The sequence below is a fragment of the Conger conger genome, chromosome 6 (genome assembly GCF_963514075.1).
Source record: "Conger conger chromosome 6, fConCon1.1, whole genome shotgun sequence".
NCBI classification, from domain to species: domain Eukaryota; kingdom Metazoa; phylum Chordata; class Actinopteri; order Anguilliformes; family Congridae; genus Conger; species Conger conger.
In genome coordinates this window covers 31,819,462-31,845,177 of record NC_083765.1, presented here as the reverse complement: position 1 = coordinate 31,845,177, position 25,716 = coordinate 31,819,462, and the positions used below count along the sequence as shown (strand labels likewise).

Below are 25,716 nucleotides of genomic sequence, written 5' to 3'. Positions count from 1 at the left end.
ACGACTGTAGTTCCAAAGATATATTACGGTTTCCGAAGCTTTGACAAGTCAAAAACATCTTGAGCTATTTTACTGAGTGACCGTTAAGCAACTCCCTTCCACTCTTGTTAAGGGAACGCAGCTTGCACATCTGTATGATGCTCCTCTTCTAGAAAATTACGGTCGGGGCCAATCGTGTGTTTGGAATTTCTCGACGAGTCCTTTGTGGCGCTTGTTTTTCCAGTATTACGGTGATGCGCAAAGTCTTTATCAAGAGTTGGGAAACTTTTTTTCATTAGCTAACCTTGACAGGGATGCACAACGGAGCACAAATGGCTTGGGTCGGGTTATCATTTTGCATTCTTTTAATTCACATTGTTAGGACGTCTTACTGCTTTTCTCTGCTTAACAATGAAACTGTCACAGTCAGAAACAATGTTAATCTTACAGTCTCATTTGACCACACATCGAATTACAATGGCACCATTACTGCCGAACCTACACCGACAGCATCTGCCAAGCGAACCACAACTGCGAAGTCCGTCGTCCGAAAAAGAAAACCAACGAAGTCAGACGAAAGCTTTAGTGATGAAGACATGGATGGCACAGATAAGAAAAAAAACAAGGACAAAACACAAGAACTAGGTGAGATGTCGGATTCCACCTCATATGCGTCTCATTCGGTTTGGCTGCAATTATGAGATGTTTACACCATAAGTCATCCATGAACGTACTATTTCAGTTTTGGTCGATTGCATGTTTGACTTATCCTTGCATTTGGATAAATTGGGTTGTATTTGAGTGTTACATTTTATGGGGCGCGGTTATCGATTTCTAATTATAGCCTACATCATTATGTAACGACCTGCAGTCCAAAATTAGTTTTTTAGTTTGAGTAGTTTTCAGATGTAAACGTGATCCACTGAATAAAGAATATCTAATATAGAATATAGCTATCTGAAGATATACTACTATTGCTTCTAGTTGGTAACAATACAGGGCTGCACCGAGGCAAATTGTTGATTGCCTTTTGTTCTCATTGGTTGACTCATTTTAGTAAAGAAAACCAGGCGCCAATCAGAGCGCTCCAGTGTGAGCGAAATATGAATTTACTGAATTAGAATACCCATCAATATATTCAAAACACCAATTAACACGCTTCAAAAATATTTTGATTGAGTGTAGTTACGTACGTTCAGCGTGAAAACATATATTGTTCTATTTCCAGTTGCAATTATGAACAATAAATAATAAACGGTCTATTATTATTATTAAAAACTTTTTCATGTGACGGGAGGCGGGACGGACCACCCTTTGGAAATCGTAGTAGCAGATGAAGGTTTCTCAGGCGGAAGAAGGAAGACTTGAGTTGTAACTGCGATCTGTGTTATGGCGCATGTTCTGTATGTTGTCACATCTGCGCTTGCCATTATCTGCTCTGTCTGCGGCTGGAGATATTATCATTGGAGGAGGGGAAGAAGCAGTCTGTGTAATTATCATTGTGGAAGAACTGCGGTAGATTGAATGACAAAAAACGCGCCGTAATTTCCGTTAAGATTACACTGGACCATTAGTTTTTGGTGGAATAAACAGACATACATGTAGCATTTATTTGTTAATAATAGATGTTTGTGCCATGTGCATTTGTGTAGGCTAATAGCTATAAGAATATATACTACATTACATTGCATTACAAGGCATTTAGCAGACGCTCTTATCCAGAGCGACGTACAACGAAGTGCAGATCAAACACAAGTACAAGTGTGAAGAGGACGTGAGAGGATAATACTAATAATACTAACTCTTCAGTTTACAGTTAGAGCGAGAAACATATGTTGGCACTTATGAAAAACGTCATCTCAACACCACTTGTGCCAAAAGCAAAAGATTTGTGACTCTTTTTCTTTTCATTTTGATTTCTGAAGTGACTAAGTATGTTTCTCAATTGTGCTGATACAGATAAGATTTAAATGAATCATGAACACACTAGCATATTTCTTCTGAATCACCAATGTCAGCAACTTTTTAAACATTGCTGAGCTCTCAGAATTGGGGCAGTGAGTGCAGAAGCAGTCACTGTGTGGAAGTTTCCTCTGTGGGAAATGGGGTGGTCACACTTGGCCAGCCTGCCCTGTGCATAGCTCCTTAATTCTTCTGGAGCTGTCTTCTCTGGTTACAGTCAAACTCTCCTCCAACACAAGGGACTTATCCCACAGTGAACTCAACCCCAACCCCTCTCACCAGCTGTGTCCTTGGAACCCTCTTTCCTAGTGTTTTGGAGTTTGAGGCCCATGCAGAGAGTTTTGTGGACAGGATGTGGGAATCGGGGGGAGTTTGGGCTGGGGGAGTGTTGGGAGGGGGAGTCTTAAGGGAATAGATTAAAGACGGGGGATTTGTGTGAGGAGGGGGGCGGGAGTGGGGTAAGGGGTTGAAACATATCCAACTAAACCAAAAACCTGAGGCTATTACAGTTTATTCTCTGTATACTTTAAACTTGTGATTCAGTGTCTGGCACCTCAGCCAGATATTGTCCCTGCTTCCTATTAGTGCACTGGTGCAAGGGAAGTACGTCTCTTGCATGGTTTTTAATTGTCATTCAGAGAAATCGGCTGATTTATTATACCATGGCATGTATAAGTGGTGAACATATTTGTTTATATAGTATTTATTATAAAACACTGAACACAAGCGATACTAAATAGCTTCTCAAGGATTTCTATGGAAGCATATGCTTCGTCTTAAAGTGTCATGCTTTGCTTTTGTCAACATGGACCAGAACAGCGCTATTCGAGTTGAAACGTTTTGGATTGATGGAATGTGTGATAAACTTGTATTTTCAAATCCAAAGTTTAGCTATGTCCCCCCCCTAGAGAGTGACAAAGACTGCATCTCCTTTTCATTATCACATATGAGATTGCATTGAACAAAGATACAGCAACCTGCATTTAGTCAAAATGTCTTGTCCTGACAGAGCTCAATCTGCAAAGTACAAGCTAATCCTTGTCTTCTGTGGACATCCTGATTAATCTAGGTATGTTGTTTTCAAATTACACATGCATGCAAATATGTATATAAGGATACATATTTCCAGAAATATGTTATCACACTTCATGGTGATATGAATGGGGCTATGAGTTCCTCTATGGAACACAGACCTGGTTTGTAGGGAGTCCCTGCCTGGATGCCTGGATGCATTGGCTGTTCTCCAAACAGATTTTTCCACAGAAATGTCTTGGCTGCCCTCCTAACTCTTGCAAGTCAATGAGCAGTGTCATTATGTCCTTTGCAGTGGTTTTTTAAACAAATAAATTCTGAAGAGGTTTCATAACAAATATCTGCTGACATGGCAAAACATAAAACAAGTGTATATCTTAAATGGGTGGGAGCAGCAGAATAGAGGATAGCAGCACAAACAAAGCTTAAAAGTGTTCTGTGGTATCATGATGAATGTTACTTGGTCAGGAGAGGTTATTTGTTCTTTTTAACATACACAGGATACATATCCATGGTACCTCAATGCATCTATATTTTTGAAAAAATCTATATTCTATGTATAGAATCTAGGTAAGACAGATCCAGACATGTACATCCTCTTGCAGCTATTCTTTTTCATGACCAAAGAAGTCACTGATCACAGTGTCAGAGATAGTCAACTTTGCTGTACTGTTAGCATGAGTCTCCAGTCCTGATCATGGGCCTGTTAAGTTAAACAAGCTGATTTCACAGAAGTTAATCTTACCTGGGTTCTTCAGTCTGGTTTGTCTAATTAAAAAGTGGCAGTTTTTGTTGCTCTCTAGAACCATCAGGGTTATTGTCCCCAGTACTAGGCCCTTTCAAACCACTGACCTAGATAAAACAGTTCTGTTCTGAATTGCCTGTAAAAACTGTGTGAAGAAGACAGAGCTGACACACAGCTCGGTATTTGCATAGTTTCCTTGCAAATTCTCTTGGATTTCTATTCGTTAATACAATTCAGTGACTGGAAGCCTGCCAGTTATAGGTTTAAGAAAATAAAACCCAAACTGAGGTGACGGGGCAAATATGGTCACAAAGACTGTTAGCTGAGAACTCAGGGTGCTTTTAAAGATAGGCACATTATTAAAGAACTGACATAAATTTCCCAAGTTTTCCAGACTTTTAAGGAGGTACTCCTACGTGTTTACACCAGCTGCTCTCTCCCTTGATCCTCACTGTGTGTTCTTCTTTCAGCTAGTCCTTCTCACACTTTGACGGCACACTGAGATTGTAAAGGATTTGAATCTTTAAAACCAGAATATTTCCTGAATTCAAACACAAGTGCATTACTTCTCCAAGTATGCTTAGCAGCACAGTGACTTTAATCAGACAGTGATTGTACCATACATACTGTGAAATATTATTTTATTATGTATCTACACAGTTAAAGTGCATTGTATGGCTTTGTTTCAGAACAGCAATGTGCGCCACATATTTAAATGCACAAAAACAAAAACCTACACCAATATTACAGTTGTTCCGGCATCCAAATCTTGCTTTAAATGTTTGGCAACAAGCCATATTGAGACTCCATTTTGATAAGACCTAACTAGTGCTGTGTCACAACCTATTAAAGAGACGTCAGATGCCATGTGAAATACACCTTGTGAACAACAAACATCACTGCCTGTCTCCGTCACTGACTTCTCTGTAGCTGACTTCTCTGTAGCTGACTGAAATCTATTTGAATACAGTATATCCTCCAGCATTCCAGCAGTTAAGTTAGTAAAAAGAATAGTGTTGCAGTTACATTCACCCTTCCCCCTTTATTTAATTTGAATGTAGCAGAGAGCTTTGCACATACTGTACTTGGCAGGGAGAATGGGGAGGCCTTTCTGAAGGGAGCAGTAGGAGCTTGCTTTGTGTGCTGGGCGGGTCAGGGAGAAAACGCAGAGCTTTGATCCAGCAGGCTTCACAGGCAGCCGGGCCGCCTGGTATAAACTCAAATCTGGGAGTCCCACCAGCCAAATAAATCAGTGGACCGAGTGTATCCTCCTCTAACAATAGGAGCCTGTGTTGTGCTATCTATGGAGGATGGGGATATCCGTAAGGAGATTAGTAAGGGACAGTGCCGCGTACTGGGTCAGAAGGAGAAGGATAAAGCAGCCTGCAGAATCTTAACTGTACCAGTCAGCATGTTGCATAAGAATGTAATGAATGGACTATATAATGTCACTGAGGTCCTTGTACTGTATGTCTCCAAAATTGGTTTGCAGGTGACTATTCATTTTATGATAACTTAGGTTACCCATTGCACTTTCACTCAAGAACAAGGGTTCCCTTGGCACGTTGTGTCATGGTGGTGTCTACATTGTGAGTGCCTTGGTAGTGTCTCAAGCAGCAAAAGTACTATTGTAACTCCCTTGACCTTTGTCTTAGCCAGACTAGTACAAAATGTACAAACATTTGAGACAACATTACACATTCTGGCCTCCCTGCACTGGCGCGGTTTGTTTTAGAATTGATTTTAGGTTTTTATTCGTTTTTAAAGCACTTCTTGGTTTTGATCTCAGATATTCATCCTGGTTCCAGGCCCAGGTCACTGAGGACCTCCACCCAGTTGCTGCTTTCTGTTCTTCAGTCTCAGCTAAAGCTGAAGGGTGGCAGGGCCTTTGCTGTGGCCACCCCGAGACTGTGGAACAGACTGCCCCTCTTCATTAAGTCTGCACCCTCCATAAGCACTTTTAAATCTAAAAATCCCACCTTTCTTTCCTTGCTTTTAATTCAACATGAGGCCTGTCCTTTTCTTTTGTATTTTGTATTATTAGTACATTGTTTTTGTGTATTATTATTGTTTTTTGTGTATCACTTTGTCTTCTGTTTTACTCACCTACTATATGTATTTATTAATTGTACAGCACTTTGGTTGACAGTAGTCATTTTAAATGTGCTTTAGAAATAAACATGACGTGACTTGCCTTTGTGAGTGACAGCGTGCCCGTAGCTCTGCCACTGCAGAGTCTGCTCCGTGAGTGAGTGTCCTCTCCCTCTCTCCCAGAATGCCCTCCTCTGGGTCTGGAGTCTCTGCGGGTGGTGGACACTCAGCTCCAGGCTTCCTCATTCCAGCGAATAGGACTGGGCCCTCACCGAGCCCGGCTCAACATCCAAGTGAGCCATTCGACAGCACTGGGAGGTTCCCAAAACCACAGATAGCCCTGATCATGTTTAAGGAAACTAAAGCCATGAATACATTCTTAGCCTCCATGAATACAAGCTTCTGTTAAACTGACATGTTAAACATACAACTATAGTACCCTAAAACTGATATGACATAGTCCTCTGCAACCATGTGCCACTGCTATAATGCTGTTATGCTATAATGCAAGCCCATTGACTTGCCATAGCCTTCGAGATTGCTATGGCTTTGCGGGCGACATGGCTCAGGCAGTAAGAGCAGTCGTCTGGCAGTCGGAGGGTTGCCGGTTCGATCCCCCACCCGGGCTGTGTCGAAGTGTCCCTGAGCAAGACACCTAACCCCCAAATGCTCCTGACGAGCTGGTCGGCACCTTGCATGGCAGCCAATCGCCGTCGGTGTGTGAATGTGTGTATGAATGGGTGAATGAGAAGCATCAATTGTACAGCGCTTTGGATAACGGCTCTATATAAATGTCAACCATTTTGCATGATACATTAAGGTAAAAATGCAGCAGGGTAAATTATGTGCCCTTTTTGTCCATGGTGTTTGTTTGAATGTGGTGTGACAAACATGCCCTCCAATACTATTCACCCCTGTTCAGGTTGTGCAAGGGTTCATAGTGTTGAGCACAGAAATGTATCCCCTTATAATGACAAGGCACGACCAGGTATATCCAATAGGAAAGAGGATTTATTTTTCTGCAGAAAGAGTCCAGTAATTACACACTCAAGGTGGACAAGCATGAACTGGAAAGGCGCGCCGTCTGTGCCTCTTCATACTTTGCTAATAATTTACTTAATAACAGATATAATCCTATGTCTTATTGGTATATGGTTGAAAATGTAAGCATATAGTGAAATATAACAGAGTAAATTATATTTCTAACTTGTTGTCATTGGGAGAGTGATGCTCAGAGAGGGAGAGGCCTTGTTTGGAAAACTGGGGATTTATTCCTCTGCCTGCTTCTTGACAGGCCTAGCAGGAGGCTTAAGAATGTAGTGGAGAGGACTAAGAGGAGGCCTAAGAATGTAGTGGAGAGGACTAAGAGAAGGTCTAAGAATGTAGTGGAGAGGACTAAGAGAAGGCCTAAGAATGTAGTGGAGAGGACTAAGAGAAGGCCCAAGAATGTAGTGGAGAGAACTAAGAGAAGGCCTAAGAATATAGTGGAGAGAACTAATAGGAGGCCTAAGAATGTAGTGGAGAGGACTAAGAGAAGGCCTAAGAATGTAGTGGAGAGGACTAAGAGAAGGCCCAAGAATGTAGTGGAGAGGACTAAGAGAAGGCCTAAGAATATAGTGGAGAGGACTAAGAGAAGGCCTAAGAATGTAGTGGACTAAGAATTCAATACATTGTGCTCTTCCCTTCATAGCACTCCAACATGCTACGCTTAAATCATCTTAAAATGTGCAAGTCATACAATGCTTACTTGGTCATTACTTAATTATGCTGTGGCAGACTAATGCACCTGTTGACCCCATGCTGTGTGACACATTTGGATGTTTAGTCTGGCATTGAGGATGGGGATCACTTTGATGGGGCCTGGTGCGCCCTGTACGAAGACTTGAACCAGTGGCTGGAGGTGGACGCCCGGCGACCCACTCTTTTCACTGGGGTCATCCTGCAAGGACGCAATTCCATCTGGAGGTAATTCTCTCTTAGGGCTCGTCTGAGGGCTACAAACTTCAGAGATACAACCACACCGGTTAAATGTAGTAAACATGCCCTTCTAAGATGTTAAACATGTTGTCACAAACATATATTTTCTATTTTTATTAAGCTTTAGTGAATCTTATTTATCTTTGTTTTATATTCATATAGTTTAAAATGTTTACCTGTAAATTGCTTTGCTCATTTCAGTCAGACAACTGACAATGAATGAAGCAATATTCATTGAGGTTTAATGTCAATGAAAACTTTTGTGTTAGCTCTGCCTCTTAGGGGCTTTGTGAAGCAGAGCTCACAGGTGGATGCTGGGGTGGTGGTGGGAACGCAAACACATTTTGAAGGCATGAATGAGGAATAGTAGGATAATTTGAGCAAACGCCGCTAGCAAAAGTAGCAATAGCATGCAAATATGACCAATGGCAGCAGTCCAAAACAGGCAGCAGAAAGAGCCAGCAGCGCGACGGCTCTAGCATGCAGAATGAACCAGGAAGCAGGGCAGCTTTGTGTGATTGCATCAGGGCAGATGTGACAGCAGCTAGCAGGCAGCAGAGCATGCAAAATGAGCGAGGGCCTAAACAGGTAAGGTTGGTGCTTTATATAGCCCCTCTCATTAGACGTGATGTGCTGAGATGTGAGGGGGTCTGCCCAAACTAACTCCTCAGGCTTCGCATCGTGAGTTCACTGAATTTACCAGCTGCATCTCCAGCATTAGTGTATGAAGACAACTCAGGAATGTTTTTTTTTCTTTTATGGCACTGTATCACACAAGCCTTGGGAACTTCCCCCATGCATTGTCAGTTTATCCGCAAACATTGCACTGTTAACAGAGGTCATGTTTCTCTCTCAGCTGGGACTGGGTCCACACCTACAAGGTCCAGCTGAGTAATGACTCTGTTCACTGGACACGCTGTATGAACGGGACAGAGGAGGCGGTGAGTCCTGGGGGGAGGCTTGTGCTTTTCGACAGATGCTGACACTGGTAAGAGGTGCTGGCCTGTTTCACTGTCTCCACCTGAAGGGGTGTGTGCTTTTCTCCAGATGCTCCATTCTGATTGGTTCTAGCAACCTATAGCCATCTGTATGTTACCGGTAAGCACCACTGCTGGCCTGATTCGCTACCTCCAGTCAGAGCACCGCCGACAAAAGATCATGATTTGTCACAAAAAGTAACTGGTTTACTTCTGGTTAATTTGCAAAGTACACATTTCACTGATTAGTTCTCCCTCCTGGCTGAAGAATTGTGCTAGCATATCAAGGTGATTGGAGTAAAATATTGGCAAGGACTTTTGCCTTCTAAGCCTAAGGGGTGCACACGTTATCTCAGCATGCAGTAAAGCAGTGAAGCAGGAAAGCTAATGTACAATAATCTATCTCATGAATTTGGCTATCATCATGGAATATGCCATCTCTGTAAACATTGGTAGTGGTTGTAGAACTGAATATAGATGGGGCAGAGAACTTCGCTTTAAACTGATCGTTAGTCTCAACCTGTCCTCATTAATTTTCTTCAATTAAACAGTGAGCCAGTGATCTGAATAATCCATTGGCAGGTAAATGCACAACTTCTTTCTTCACATCTAGGCAAGGCATTCATAAAATCCAATAAACAATAATGACGTCAATGGGATTTAAAAAAATAAAAACTGTGTATAGTCAACTGCCTGAAAAAGTTTTTTTTCCAAAATCGGCGGTGATTTCAGTTATTTCATGTGATTAAAGGAGTTGGTAAAGACGGATGCAGTAAATTACCATACATGTGTTAAAGATGACACAGAGTTAATGATAGTGATAAAATGGAGTAAATTCAGGATGATTTGATGATGATCATCATCAAATGATATGACAGCTTACTGCTGTTGATAAGATGTTGAAAATAACATGGGACCTCCCCAGATATTTGAAGGCAACCAGGACCCAGAGACCGCGGTGCTGGGCCTTCTCCCAGAGCCCATGGTGGCTCGTTACATCCGCATCAACCCCCAGACCTGGTACGAGAATGGGACCATATGCCTGAGGGCTGAGGTTTTGGGCTGCCCCCTACCAGGTATGACCCTGCGACATCATCGCTACGGTGCAGCAGAGCCTCCACACCCTAACCATGACGTCACCGTGGAAACATAAAAAGGGCTACACCCCAATTCTAAATTCTGGACTCATGGCTTGAGATGATATGTACTAAGGGGTTTGTTTTTGCTAAAGTACCGATTCTTAGTGCTCAATGGCCTGGTATCAAGTCCTGTCCCTATGCCAAAGCAATGCCATACACTAACAAATCAAACATATTTCAATAAAGACCATACACTTTAAGAAGTTAGCAGCAAGTGCTGCAAGAAGGGTGGATAGCATATTCCAGATGGCGAATATTCAAAATTAAGTTCTATTTCAGGTTCCAAGAAAATAAAACATGAATTGACTATTGGGGTGGAGTGTTGTAATTCCAACTGTTAAGCATTGCAAGATGTATAAACACAACTTGCACACAATTTATCACCAGTGGTGGGACTCACTTCTCCACTGTTGGTGAACACTGTTCATGCCAATATACCTGAACTATATTTATAGTATGATGTTATTTGGAATGAGGGCCACTAAAGCTCTGGTGATTCCATCCTCTAGATCCTAATAATATCCACAATTGGGAGACAGAGCAAGGCACCAAAGATAACCTGGACTTCAGACACCACAACTACAAAGAAATGAGAAAGGTGATGAGAGATAATCACTGAATAAATGTCATGCTTCATTATTATTATTGATAAGCAATCTTGTCATGATCTGACCACTTCTTAAGAATTGCTGCAGTCATTTTAAGTTTGTATTATTCCCTGGTAATGCCCACTGTAGTGTAATTGTGTTACAGTAGCTCTTTCATACTCACAGTGTGCTGTTCCATCTCTCTCCCCAGCTCATGAAGTCAGTGAATGATGAGTGCCCGGACATCACTCGCATCTATACCATTGGAAAGAGTTACACTGGGCTCAAACTCTATGTCATGGAAATCTCAGACAACCCTGGCAAACATGAGCTGGGTGAGTGTGTGTGTGTGTGTGCGCGTGAGTGTGTGTATGTGCGTGTGAGTGTGTATGTGTGTGTGTGTGTGTGTGTGTGTGTGTGTGCGCACGCACAGCATGATATCACATTTGTGACATTTTACTGTTTTAGAACTCATTGTGCTCACTCCAGCTTCAAAAGTGGGGCAATCGTCCCATGCACAGAGATATTCCATTGGCCTAAGGACCAGCATGGCAGTCTGCACTGGCAGAAAGCACATCCCGTCTTGCCAGAACAAATAATGCAGAGCCGAATTTGAATAGCCCTAAGAGTCATAACATTCTGGCCAAACTCTGAAATACTGGAACAAATAATTATGACATGGGGGGCTGCAAGATTTAAATGACTGTGTTATTAAATAACTGAGGCCTCTTTTTCAAGGGAGCATAAACCTTGTATTAGGGGCATGCAGTGGAAGATAGGTCTTCAAAATGTTTAAAAAGGCAGTTATCTTTTTGTATTTTGAGGTTCTTTCCATGTTTCTTATATTGCATTATATATAGTATTGCAGAATGCTTATTGTACATGATATCAATTTGTTGTGGGATATTTTCTGAATAAATGATTTTCTGTATTACTTTACTCAAAACCAGAGCCACAGTTCTCCTAAGTGGAATTGAATCCGAAAACGTTAGCTTAACTGGCTCTTCCTGTCTCCCCATGGTTAATTAAAAGCAAGTCTTTCTCAGATTTCCTTGGGTAACATTAATAAGATAAAATACAGACAAGAAAGAAGAACAACAACTTGTTTATGTATGAGGGATTCCAAAATTATGTTCCACATAATTCGAAGGAAGAGCGTTTTGTTTGACTCACAGGAGTTTGCATGTGTTTTTCATCTGGGCAGTTTTTTATCTTCACAGGATAAAGGGGAACGTTAGCCGGGGGCATGCAAATTTCATGGAACTCATATCGGCTCCTAACCAGTCCCAGATTTCCCGAAAATATATGACGAGGGTAGGGAGGGGATAAAAGATATACATAGATATCTTGTCTTACTGTCACAAAAATGAAGAAATCTTTCCTTGATGTATGAATACATACATCGATTTTTTTTCTTTCTTAATAATCAGGAGTAAGTAAAACAATTAAATTTAGTATCCAGTCAACATATTCATATGTAAGGTATTAGGTGTGTCTTAAAGCATCTGGCTCAAAAAGATTTCAAAAGCAATAATGTCCGGGAAAGTCAAAAAAATTTATGTTAAGTAAACATATTACAAAATGATGATTGGTTAGCATGATGATTTAATCTCATGGTTTTGAAGCAATTTTATGAGTTATGAGAGATGAAGCGTACTTACTGTAGAACTGCGTGAAAATATTAAATTCCAGCAAAAATAGCCCAAAATCAGTTTTTTGTGAGATGCTCACCAGGGCCATATGTAACGGCGTATGTGAAGACATGAGGTGTGAGGCCTTTAGCAGGATACATACACACACAACATGCAGACACAGCTCCCTGTCTGGCGTGAGGCCCTCACAGGCAGGAAGCCCTGTGAGACAGCCCATTCGACCTCCCTGGATGAGTTTGTTTGCTTGGTGTAAATGAATGTCATGCAGTGTGCGGTTCTGCCTGTGTGTGCAGGGGAGCCGGAGTTCCGCTACGTAGCCGGGATGCATGGGAATGAAGCTCTGGGCCGCGAGCTGGTTCTGAACCTGATGCAGTACCTGTGCCAGCAGTACAAGAAAGGCAACCAGCGTGTGATGCGTCTAGTGAAGGAGACTCGCATACATCTGCTTCCCTCCATGAACCCGGACGGCTACGAGGGGGCCTACGAGATGGTGGGGGAGTTGGGGTTGGGGTCGGGCTAAATGGCATAGCTATAGGGGTGCTCTAGGAGCCCATGAGAGGGCACCAGGTGAAATTCTTCTAGTGACGCTCAGATGTGGTGCACTCATTGCTTTATGAACATGGAAAAACATTTTTCCTTTACTTCTTGCTTGTTTGTGCTTAATCCCATGTCTCCAAAGTACAAATAATATAATAATAATATTTCCACTGTCCAGCGGTTGAAGCCGTAATGGCTCTGTTTTGACATACTGTATGTGTGTGAACTGCAGTACCCACGCATGTATGCTTGTACTGTACTCGGTATTTTCTTGGGCCCCCTACCCATTCAGTTGAGGTCACTTGTGGCTAGCGTTGCGATGCACCCTGCGGTACAGGCTCAATTCAGTCCTTGTGAATCTGCTGCCGACTGTTTGGGAATCCAGCTGAGCTGTGCATAATTATCAGGGGGCAAGGGCTTCAGCCAGCATGACACTCCCAAACTTTCTGCTCAATAGTGAGTTTGCTGGTGTATTATAGCATGAGCAAAGCTGTAGCTGCTAGCACACATCTAGCAGGTACAGCTAAAACAGGCAAGAACAGAGAAATAGGGGGAAAAAAGTTGTTCAGAAATGTATTTGTGTATTTTTTAAAAATAATTATAATATAAATAGGTTTTCATTTGATAGAGAATACATGTAGCTGCTCTCTGGTGAGTGTCATTGCCATGTCTGCGTGCTCTTGGGTCTTGTGCAGGGCTCGGAGCTGGCTGGATGGGCCTATGGACGCTACAGTTATGAGGGGATCGATTTGAACAGCAACTTTGCGGACCTGAACACCATCATGTGGGATGCCCAGGTGATGGAGGAAGACAAATCCAAAATCAGCAACCACTACATCCCCCTCCCTGAGTACTACACCTCTGAAGACGCCATGGTAAGGAGAAAGTCCATATCATCCCTGCTGTGTTACGACGGGCTGGTTTAGTCATGAACAGGAAAATGAGACACGCAACAACAGGCTTACGGGATAACAAATTATTTATTTAAAGTAAATTATCATGGGGTATGAAAGATCAGTATGACAGCAGTGTTGCATGGAGTCGGTGTAGCAATGTTGAGGGTGAAAAAAAACAACAACCAAGACATCTGTCCTACGACAGGTGAGATTTACTGCCCCCTAAGCGGCAACACTGGAGCTCCTTTAACCCGGTATTAAACTAGCTCCAGGTGCCGCTTGTGGAGGGACCATGCCCACCAATCAACCTGTTGGAAGGCAAAAGGGGAAAATGATAATGATGCCAGCAACATCTTTTCCTGGGCCACCCCAACCCCCAGGAAAGGGCTTAAAGGAGCAAGCACGAGGAGAATCATTCCGAAATGAATCATTCCAAGAACGGCTATTGGCCAACGTGAAAACTGGAGCAATAATTGTCGGGTACAATCGAAATCTGACTGTTTTTCAGCCCACCTCCAATTGTGAAACCTTTGACGGTAAGCTTCTGGAATGAGCTCAAACCCATACAGATCCCGGAGGAGCCTCCACTTTCCTGTTACGACTGGCTGGTTTAGTCATGAACAGGAAAATGAGACACGCGACAACAGGCTTACGGGATAACCAAATATTTATATAAAGTAAATTAACATGGGGTATGAAAGATCTGTATGACAGCAGTGTTGCATGTGAAGGGGGAATCACAAGGAGAATCATTCCGAAATGAATCATTCCAAGAACGGCTATTGGCCGACGTGAAAACTGGAGCAATAATTGTCGGGTAAAATCAACATCTGTTTTTCAGCCCATCTCCAATTGTGAAACCTTTGACGGTAAGCTTCTGGAACAAGCTCATTGGCTTTGAGGACAGCAGCTTTTACAACAGAATATGACTGCGTCTGTTCTTGGGAAAGAGCTGATTAAGCCTCTTGGGCCTTGCCAGTGAGTACAGACTGCAGCATTACTACTTGGTCATTCTCTGACCGCCTACGAGACGTAGCCAACCGTTCAAACAGGACAAAGAAAGTATCAGGGTCCTTCTTACTGAATTTGGGGAGTAAGTGCAAGTTGCGTGTGAGGTCAGGCATAGACTGGCAACCTAAGATGGAACCATCCTCCATCAACATGGAACCAATCATTGCAATATCTAAGTCTGGCCTTGCCAACAAAGTTGCACGGGATTAATTTATTAGAGCGACGTCAATTCCATTGCCAAATTTTCAGCTGCAATTTTTTTCTTTAACGCCAATTCCCTTTCTAAAATCATTTCTTTCAAGGCCATTTTTTTTTCTTTATTTCTTCCAATTTGTTAGCCAATTGTACCCCATCTAATCCAATTGCTGTTAGCTGGGGGATGCACCACCCACACCCTGTCCCTTGGCGGCCCGAAGGAGAGAAACATGCCTTCTTCAACCATGATTCCGAGGCGCCCGGGGTGCCGTTGTGCGCGGCAATCGCTAACCCTGCCAAGTCCCTCCTGTAGAATTTTTTAAGAGTTAAATATATTCCTCCATGCGATTGTCAGTAGAAAAATAAATGCAGGTACGTCTTTGTTTGAAATAGATAGTTTAATATAGTAGAGGAACTAGTGGTTCTGTTCCCCAAGTACAGATCAACAACAACTAACAACTGAGGGAGAATGTCACACTTATACCCTGTCCCTCAATGGAGACAGTGGAAGAAATGGCTATTGCCATAAATTAAAACACATAACAGGAGTGGGGAGGGGGGTGATCAGATCTGGTGGGGAGTGTAAGGGTAATTTTCTTAATTGATTCTTAATTGACAATGTGTGTTAACATAAAGACAATCACATGATTACAAATAACCTTTTAGTGATAATCCTTATTACTATTAGACCACTTTCTGAATTAAGTGCTTACTATGAGTCTTTCTCTGTCTCTCTCCAGCAGACAGACAGCCTTTGACCTTAATGTCTCTGCTTCTCAGCTAGCACATTCTGGTCTTACAGCAAGGTCAACAAGGGGTATTCAGAAGACAAAATACTGATCCCTATCAGTTTGGCGACGAGGATGGGATCGCTAATGTAGTTCATCCCTATACAGAACAGTCTCGGAGTCTGTGACGCGGACAGACAGTGTACACTGCCAGGGGTTAGAGTCCCTTGAACCGAAAAACCCACCCCATGAAGGGATTGTAAGCAATCGCCTATGGGGAAGGATGATGGTATCCGGTCCAGTTCTGAGACGTTTATGTGTGGGGTAACCAAATGGTAAATGGTTGGCATTTATATAGCGCCTTTATCCAAAGCACTGTACAATTGATGCTTCTCATTCACCCATATATACACTCTCACACACCAACGGCAATTGGCTGCCATGCAAGGCACTGACCAGCTCGTCAAGAGCATTTAGGGGTTAGGTGTCTTGCTCAGGGACACTTCGACACAGCCCAGGCGGGGGATCGAACTGCCTGAGCCATGTCGCCCCATACGCGATACGCGATCCTAAAAAAGAACACTCAGGTGAGGCCATAGTAAATCACTAAAAGGTACCTTGTTTGACTTGGGGCTGACGGGCCCATCACTCAGGGAGTGATTCAAACACGAGAGCCGGTATGCTCTCAAGAGCCGGTATGCTCTCACTAACACTCAAGGGACCGGGTCCCAAGCGCTGAGAGTGTTAGAGAGTGATTAGTAGTAATACTAACACTCTGGGACTGGGTCCCAAGCACTGATAGAAGTAATAGTTAATAGTTAACTATTAGAATTGATTGGTCTTAATGAGTAAATACGTATAAAAAAAAGAACTGAGCTCTAAAGTAAATTACCTTGTTGTGTAATATGGTATGTTTTGTTGTCCATGAGAGTGCAGGCTGAAAACAGGCTGTGATAGATGTGTAGCGGGTCTATGTGTGTATGCACACGTGTGAAAGTGTCGACATTGGAGACAAATTGTCTTTTAGACTCTGATTAGATCAGGTGCACCTTAAAAAAAATAAAACATTAAAATAAGTAAAAAGGAAAATTATTCATAATAAGGTACAGACTGGTAGTGGGGTGAGGTAATAACCATGAGCTCAAAGAGTTCAAAGAGGCAAGACCAAGACACCTCCCTGCGAGCCATTTATGCCGCTCCACGAGAGCCAGCCAAACTTGGCAGGACCGGGAATCGAACTGCAACTGCAAGTCCGCCTGTTGCGCCACCGCGGCTCCCCTATCTTGCGTTCTTTTAACGGAAAATCACTACAAATGGCTAATGGCCGAACCAGTTGTTGCAACTCTGGTTCTCAGCCCTTGGGGTTTACCATCCCAATAAGGACAGAAAAATACAATACAAAATAAATACAAATACAAATAAATAAAATAGACAAGCCTATAAAAGTGTACGTATGATTAATGCAAAAAAGCACCTACGAGTGGGCTGAAAAAGATACCATGTCTCGTAAATAAGTCCTTAGATTCTCAGTGGTACCACTCAGTCTGATCCAAGTGCAGTGACATTGTGGTCCATGATTAAACAGCTGAGCTTGTAAAGTAAAGATTATACTATAGTTTTACATTTCTGGGTAAACCTCTTTAACCTTGGTCAAAGTAATTGACCCTGTATTGCTTCAGTAGGTATTTTTTCAGTAGGTAGTTGTTAAAGAATAAGAACGAATAAGTCAGCTATGTACAGTAAGATACCCTGTGGAGAGAAACACTTGATATCAATGACTTTGTGAAAGCTGTTTTGAATGTTCGATTTCAAAATCCTTTTGGAACAGAGGATGGGGTTACATTGTGAGTCAGAAGATGGATTTTGGTGGTGGATTTTTAGAGTGAAAAAACAGCACACTCTGTTCCGAATCTGCAGTCAAAAGAATGCACGTGCTTCCCTTCCTCAACAGATCTGACATGTGGCCTCTATTTACTTGAAAAATCTCTGTAACAGCATTAAGGAAATGTCTGAAGCTGTGGTATTTTACCCAAACCAAAGGAAAAATGTGACATGCTAAGTTACTGTTTTAAGGCATTGGGGAAAATAAAGAAGAATCTCTCAGAAATATATCTCCGTTTGACAAAGCAGTGTTAGGTCCTTTAAAACAGTCTTTCCTTTTTATTGTTTTATCTAAAAGTGTGACGCTATCCACAGAGACTTTTAAAATTTGAATTTTAAATTTTAAACATAAAACTAGCCCTTTATGTTTTAAGATGTTTAATTTGAAGTATTAATATTAATTCTCCACACAACCATCATGTCACTTCTTTGTACAATATCTGTTGCCATTGTTTGTCATTTTAAAAAAATGGAATTTTGAGAAGTAAATATGTTATCTAAACCCTTTATGGTGTAAGATCACAATTATGTGATTAGAAAATTCTTAACTGAACATTCTAACTCTAATGTTATAGTCACAACAGGTCATTTCAACCTAGAACACTGCCTTAGAATTTAGAAAAAATTCTAAAATAACTACTCTTCAAAGGGTTAAAAGTGTTTGATCACTTAAACATTTTATATTTGTTGAAGGTTGCTCCGGAGACCCGAGCTGTCATCAACTGGATGCAGGATATCCCGTTTGTGCTGAGTGCTAACCTACACGGGGGGGAGCTGGTGGTCACTTACCCCTTCGACTGCACCAGAGACTGGGCCCCGAAAGAGAACACCCCAACCCCGGATGACAGCTTCTTCCGCTGGCTGGCCGCCGTCTACGCCAGCACCAACCAGGTCTTGGCCAACCCCGACCGCCGTGTCTGTCACTATGAGGACTTCCAGCGGTACAACAACATCATCAATGGCGGTGACTGGCACCTGGTCCCAGGCAGTACGTAACGTAAACCTGACTGGGTTGTGATTCACTTCCTTCAACTTTTCACAAACAGTGACAACAGGAGTTGATGGTGAATTTGACCTGCATTTGTTCCCCACGCCTACTCTCCAGGCATGAATGACTTCAGCTACCTTCACACAAACTGCTTCGAAGTGACAGTGGAGCTGTCCTGTGACAAGTTCCCCCATGCCAGCGAACTGCCCATTGAGTGGGAGAACAACAAGGAGTCTCTTCTGGTCTACATGGAGCAGGTGAGGCTCTCTGAGACTTTGTTGCTCCTCTGTCCATCTCATCCTGCCCAGGTCAGACTCCTGCCTCCTTCTGCTTCTGATAGAACCAATCACATCTAATGCTGCCCTCAGAACACATTCCAATAAATAAAACTGCTATGTCCTCACAGCAATAGGAAAGCCAAAGCGCAACTCTTGTGTCCCTTCAGAAGGCTGAGATCAGGTCATTGTACTGGTTAGTTCGTATCACTCTGCCCACCTCTACCCACTGCAGGTTCACCGTGGAATAAAAGGTGTGGTGAGAGACAAGGACACTGATGCCGGTATTGCAAATGCCATCATCAAAGTGGAGGACCTCGACCATGACATACGAACAGGTGTGCCGTCTTACCGCTAATCCAGAGCATTTGTGTTGTGTTGAGGTGTGTGTATTTTCAAGTGCTGCCGTCATTGAAGGGTCTCATATCCCTCTATACCTTTCAGCCGATGACGGGGACTACTGGAGGCTGCTAAACCCGGGAGACTATAAAGTGACTGTGCATGCTGAGGGCTACATCCCCTCCGTGCGTAGGTGCCACGTCGGGTCAGAGGCCCGTGCAACAATCTGCGACTTCCATCTCACCAAAATGCTAAAGCAGAGGTTGCGCGAGATCCTGGCCAAAGGCGGAAAGATCCCCAAGGATCTGCAGCTCCGTCTCCGGGCCCTGCGGCTACGCAAGCTGCGCGCGAGCACCAGAGCTATCAACCAGCGCCGGGTCAGGCAGCGCAAAGCCAGAGCTTCCCATAGGTCCTTCTGAAGACCTGGCTGAGCCTCATCAGATGCACATTAAACCGTCAGAGTCTCTGTATTCACTTCTGGTGTATGCAAGGTAACACTGGGAGAAATGCTAGTGCTCTTATTTGAGTGGCGATGGGGTAGTCTGTATGCCTGTGTATACCACCAAGAGCCAATATTTTTCATTCATTTTCACCACTTTGTCCCCAACATCACTGCATCTCCTGTGTTTTGATCTGTGGATGTGTTAATTTGCTAAAGTTGTAGTCCTCAGAATTATGGGGGGTGAGTGCTGTCATTGGTTCTTCATTAGTATGCAGAATATCTCAAACAACAATGTGAAATTTGACCATTGTTTATATTGTTTATTGTTGTACATCTATTTTAACAGTTTAACCAAAAAGAAAGCGCAGTTTTGACCAGAATCTGAGTTTTGAAACTTTTCATCTGAATGTGTTTGGTGAATTCAGCTAAATATTTAACTAAAAAGTACAAAACAATTAAGTACAAATGCATAACCTTTTGTAATTCATTTCAATATTGGCTAACATTTTCTTAATTTGAAAGCAAGGGCAGGTTTGTAAGAGTGAAAACAAACAATTCCTTACCAATAAACCAGTATAAAATTTGCTGCAGAACAGCTGTATTCCCAAATGTGGACTATAATTCACTGTTCTGCTTGGATAAACTGTGGTGACGTGGGTTCAAGCCTTGTTGCAGATTACACAAAACGAGTATACTTTTAAATAATGAAGCTAACTTGTGAAGGTAACATTAGCTTTATAAGACATTGTGATGCATGAGTTTGTCTACAGTTAGGAGTTAGAGGAACTCCTGTGCTCAAAAGGGCAAAATAACTTATTGCACAGGACCTATTTTATGCAGCACTAAGATTCCCTTTTGAGATGCACCTCATCATAGAAAATGGGTGCAACAATTAACTTGCACCAAAGCAAATAGTGAAACATTCAACATTGCTTTATTTGTACAATTTTAAAGGGGCTTAGTTGCATACTAGAATGTGTGAGTACTGAACCCTTACAGTCTGGAACTGCTAAGATAATATGATAAATGCTCTTTTATATGGGATGAAATAAAATACACTTCAGAGTACAATTATGTGTGCTTATTCATGGTTTATTTTTGAAATGTTTAAAGTAATGCTGGCATTCTGGGGTTCTTGCAAGTCAAGAATTCCAAATAAAGCTTTCTAAGAACAGTCTCCAATTTCTTTTCCTGAGTTTCTCAAGGCAGTTTAATTTTATATTAAAAACTTTAATTAAATGATAACATTATTAAATACTGTTTTCATTTGACAGTGATTGTCAATGTTTATTCATCTAACTTATTCAACCAATCCTGCCACACCTCAAGTTTAATTAAGACAAATACTTTTTATACATGTGCAGTAGTTAAACCCTGGCCACAGTTCCTAGGATGAATGAGCTATTTTAAACTGAAATGCAGAATTTCTTTTTAATCCCAGTTAGAATGTGGCCCTCCCTATGCTATCAGGGAGGTCCTTTATGTACCTAAGGTGGAACTGTTTAGTGGAAATGCAAATGCATTTAATATCAGTTAGAAAGTGGTCATACACTCAGTGACCAAATTATTAGGTAGACCTGTACACCAGCTTGCAATCTCCCCCGACTGCAATCGGCTACTCTCGCCTGTTTTCGAAATAAGCCTAATAGCTTGCGAGCCTCTACGAGGGGCTTCAGGCAAAACCGACGTAGCTACGTAATCGACACACGCCTCGAAATCATTCGTATAATCAGTAGTGTTCTCCTTGTCGCACTTATTACAACCAGAGATAGCTACTTTACTCTGCCAGTTGCATGTTCTCTTTGGCAATAGCCACGTCCACGATTTATTTTCTATTTCGGCATGGATAGGATATAATATATTTTATATATATCAACGATATCTATTTTTTGCACTCGAAATCTCAGGTAAGGTCGCTTGTACCTACCGCTAGCTAGCCGGAGTACATCCGAGGTAACAGTTACAGTAGCAAGACATAGCTAGCTAATATCTCGGTAGTTAGTGTCACAGGAATGTTAGCATTGTTGCGTTACACACTGTATTATCGATATTGCACGGTCGACGCGGCTGCCGAACGTTACAGCTATTTAGCTAGCTGTTGGAACAGTGCATTGTGACGTCTGCACAACGAGTATTGTGCGTTAACACACTTAATGCAGATGTATTATTTGTTTAGTTTTTTACAGTGGATACATTTTGTAGTTGTCTAATAGTAATAGAAGAGTGACTTTCATTATGTAAAACTCAGGCGTGATGAACCCAACCCTGCGGAGAACGTGAGGTGGAGTAACAGTTAATAAGAACATTAAACTGACATCGTAATACTTCAATTGAGCCTGTTCCAGAACTGTACTTTAAATTCAGGTGTGAGGCGTTATTCGCTGTAGATGATGGCAATTGCACAATGGCTTTTAAAAAGGTGTAACCCCAGCCAGTGCATCCACGTCTCAAACTCAGTACTTGGCCTCAGTATGAGTCCTTTTTGTAGCTCAGTAAACACTTTCCATTCCTTGCGTACTTGCTGGACCAGCTTTACATTACATTACATTCATGGCATTTGTCAGATGCTCTTATCCAGAGCGTCTCCTGCTTAGTTGATTAGACTAAGCAGGAGACAATCCTCCCCTGGAGCAATGCAGGGTTAAGGGTCTTGCTCAAGGGCCCAGTCGTGTACCTTAACCACTGCGCTACAGGCTGCTACACCCTTCTCCTTGGACTTTGGCATTCAACTAACCATTGCCTGAAGGTTAAGTCATTATGTACGGTTCGCTTGAGACAGTCATGTGACCTGTGGCCGTGTGATAGAGAGACAAACATCTGAGGACAGCACCGAAAAGTCATTCGTGCCTGGAAATTGGTGTTTGTTTTGTATTTGGAGCATTATATCTTTGGCATTAAAGCATGGAAACTCCGATTTTCATAACCACTCCTCAGAAAAAGTTATGGTCATTCAAAAATTGGAAATCGTGCCACTTAGTAATTTTGTTTCAATATTTGATAGCTTACTACGCTAGCAGCACTTGGTGTATGACTCAAGACACATATTTTGACTAAGACTGTATGACAAGTGAAACAGGTGATGGAAAGACACAAAATAGTTCATTTAGATACAATTGTACTTTAATTGAGTTAATTTCTATTACCAATTTCACTTTGTTTGATTCTATTTACAATAATTGTTAGGGGTGCCAATCATTTTGTATATTACTACACGATTGTCAGTAGAAAAAGAAATGCAGGTACAGTTTCAAATATGTAGTTATATAGCAGAGGAACTTGTGGTTCTGTTCCCCAAGTACAGATCAACAAGAACTAATAACTGAGGGAGAATGTCAACACTTATACCTTGTCCCTCAATGGTAACAGTGGAAGAAATGGCTATTGCCATAAATTAAAACACATCACAGGAGTGGGGAGGGGGGTGATTAGAACTGGTGGGGGGTAAAACAGTGTGTCGGGAAAGGGGCTGAGGGAGGGTGTAGAGGATATAGCACAGAGGTTCTGATCAATTTCACAGGATTGGAGGCTAGATAGAGTTGTAGATTGTCCAAACAAAGTGAAATGTTTTGGGGGGGGATTGGCTGTCGTGGACTTGCCTCCCATGTTTTCCAACACTAAATAAAAAAACATTGAAACACAACAGTATTTAAACATTGAAACAGTTATCGTGGGTTCAGTAATCAGAGTGCTGAACCACTAACAGGGTAGCTGAAAGTGACTGAACAGTCAGTTTTCCTTTAATTTGAGTTATAATTTAATATAAATACTTCAATAGAATTAAAGGTACAATAGGTAATTTTGGACTTTGAACGGTCAAGAGAGGAATTGCAGCAACAAACACGCTCAAACCACAACACTGTTTAACCCACCCCTTCTCTGTGAATACGCTGACATTGAAACGCCTTTGGCTGTGGCAATTAGAACCTATTTTCAACCAATGAGCTTGAATTAATGTACAGCTATATATGTTTTGGTACAGAGTGCCGGCCTGTCAACTGCATATTTTAAAAGCCAAATTAAGGACTATAAACACAGGCAGAGGGTGTGTCAACATGTCAGTGAGCCTTTTTCAATCATAGGAATGGATTTACAGTGGTCTTATAACAATGTTTTAACACAAAAATCTTACCTATTGTACCTTTAACTTATGCTAAACAGTAAAATTGGCTAACCAAGTCTTATTAACCTGACAACTTTTAGGTCATTTTCTGGCTGAACCAACTTTGTCATTGTATAATTTTTTTAATAATTATCCATGTTAATATTTCTTGTGGCTGTTCTTAACCAAATTCTGCTAGTCTTTGAAGTTTTAAAGTCATACACCAAGAGGTGCTGATGCAGTAAGCCATCAAATATTGAAGATTGCCAAGCGGCACAATTTAGCATTTATGAATGACCATGACTCTTTTCTGAGGAGTATTAGTAAATAATATGAAAGTAGACATGAAATTGTGCCAGACTACACATTTTCAAGTTTTTCCCTGCTTTAATGGCAAAGATATAATGCTCCAAATTCAACACAAACAATTTCCCCATGCGAGTGGATTTTTGCGTGCCGCCCCTCCCTTTTGAACCACAAATCCAATGAGATGAATGTTTTGCATGTTCTTTATTGAATATATTATAAAGAACGTTTACAAAGTTTGAGCAAAATCAGAGTGCTCACCCCCCACTCCTGTGGTTGATCTTTCACGGAATGACCCCATTTTGTTTTTTTAAAAATGGGCAGAAATTAGCTCAGCGAGCTGCTCATACAACTTGTTGAACATGTCTAACAGAAGCCTGGCATCGCTGCCCACAGCTGTCCCCAGCTGCTCTTGTGTTTGTGTTGAAGGGGCCAGCGTGCGTCAGCGTGGCATGGGAGGCTTTCAGATCCGGAGGTACCGGGACGAGGATGACGAGGCGGTGAAGGAGATCTTCGCCCAGGGCATGATGGAGCTCGTGCCCGCCTGCTTCATGCACATGATGAAGCAGCCCCTCATCCAGATGGTGCTCATGTGCATCTTCTGCGCCCTGCTAGCCAGCTCCAGGTCCCTCCTCCTGCCTGTGCTGGCGCTCACCCTGGTGCTGGCAGGACTCCGGCAGCTAGCCAGCTACATGGGCAGCAGCTACGTCGAGACCTGTCTGAAGGAGGACCTGGCCTCCATACGGGAGTTCTACATGAACAAGAGGGACTCTTGCTTCTGGGTGGCGGAGAGCGAGGGCCAGGTGGTGGCCACCGTGGCCTGCCTGCCCTGCGAGAGGCAGCCCGAGTGCCTGGAGCTAAAGCGCATGTCCGTCCGGAGGACCCACCGGGGCCTGGGCTTGGGCAAGGCGCTCTGCCGGACATTGGCGGACTTCACACGGGAGAGGGGCTACCCGGCGGTCATGCTAACCACTTCTTGTATTCAGACGGACGCTCAGAAACTGTACGAGCACATGGGCTACTCCAAGATGCGGGAGTTTCTCTTACCGAGCCTAGAAGGTAGGCTCATAAACTTAAATCTCCTGGAGTACAGATTAGTGGTGCAGGAGGGGGAAGTCAGATAAAAGAAATCTGGCAGGGCAGAAAATGGTATGGCTACTGATTAACCATAAGGGGCCTGTGTGCATCGCCTTTGCCATGGGTGACTTTGTATGAAATTTACAATGACAATGAAGGCAATTCAATTCAATTCAATTCAATTCAATTCAATTCAATTCAATTCAATTCAATTCAATTCAATTCAATTCAATTCAATTCAATTCAATTCAATTCAATTCAATTCAATTCAATTCAATTCATAACCACTAATGTCTTATTTGGAAAGGGTGACATCATTATTTACTCAGCTCGAGTCTCATCATTATTAGCATGGGGCAGAATGTATCTGTCGGTGCATCAGACCAGCAAAAAAAAAAACCTGGTATACTTAAGGTGACTAGCTCCTGGGACAAATTGATATAAAATTCCTAGATATTAGTTTCAACCCGTTCTGAGTACATATTTCAATAGTAATTAAATTGAAATAAGTAAATAACAAATCAAGATATTTAAATAGATATACTTTTACCTTTTCATTCAAGAATTTAGGAGGTATTGGTGTTTTGTATTATCTTTGGAAATTACTGAGCAATGAGCACTAAGAAAGTGAATTACTTAATTTACTACATTGAAAATGAATAGTCAGAAGATAAAGTGCCTTCAGAGAGTATTCAGACCCCTTCACTTTTTGTGTTGCGGATTTAATTTTAAATGGTCAAAATTGACATTTTGCCCATGTCTTCTTTTTTTGTAATAAAAATAAATACATTTACATAAGTA

At 42.1% G+C, this 25,716-nt stretch overlaps 2 protein-coding genes across 2 annotated transcripts; both read left to right on the top strand.

Moving 5' to 3' along the window:
* Positions 1–291: 291 nt before the first annotated feature.
* cpxm1a (carboxypeptidase X (M14 family), member 1a) lies at positions 292–20,610 on the top strand. The gene is made up of 13 exons (XM_061246645.1): positions 292–624; positions 5,993–6,102; positions 7,635–7,774; positions 8,643–8,727; positions 9,689–9,839; positions 10,412–10,500; positions 10,701–10,824; positions 12,435–12,631; positions 13,374–13,553; positions 18,083–18,377; positions 18,495–18,634; positions 18,888–18,990; positions 19,097–20,610. The coding sequence occupies exons 1-13, from the start codon at positions 294–296 to the stop codon at positions 19,408–19,410; spliced, it is 2,259 nt and encodes a 752-aa protein (XP_061102629.1). The 5' UTR covers positions 292–293; the 3' UTR covers positions 19,411–20,610.
* A 581-nt stretch (positions 20,611–21,191) lies between these two features.
* Positions 21,192–25,716, top strand: LOC133131450 (probable N-acetyltransferase CML1). The gene is made up of 2 exons (XM_061246820.1): positions 21,192–21,340; positions 24,235–25,716. Exon 2 carries the CDS (start codon positions 24,291–24,293, stop codon positions 24,960–24,962), a length of 672 nt encoding a protein of 223 aa, XP_061102804.1. The 5' UTR covers positions 21,192–21,340; positions 24,235–24,290; the 3' UTR covers positions 24,963–25,716.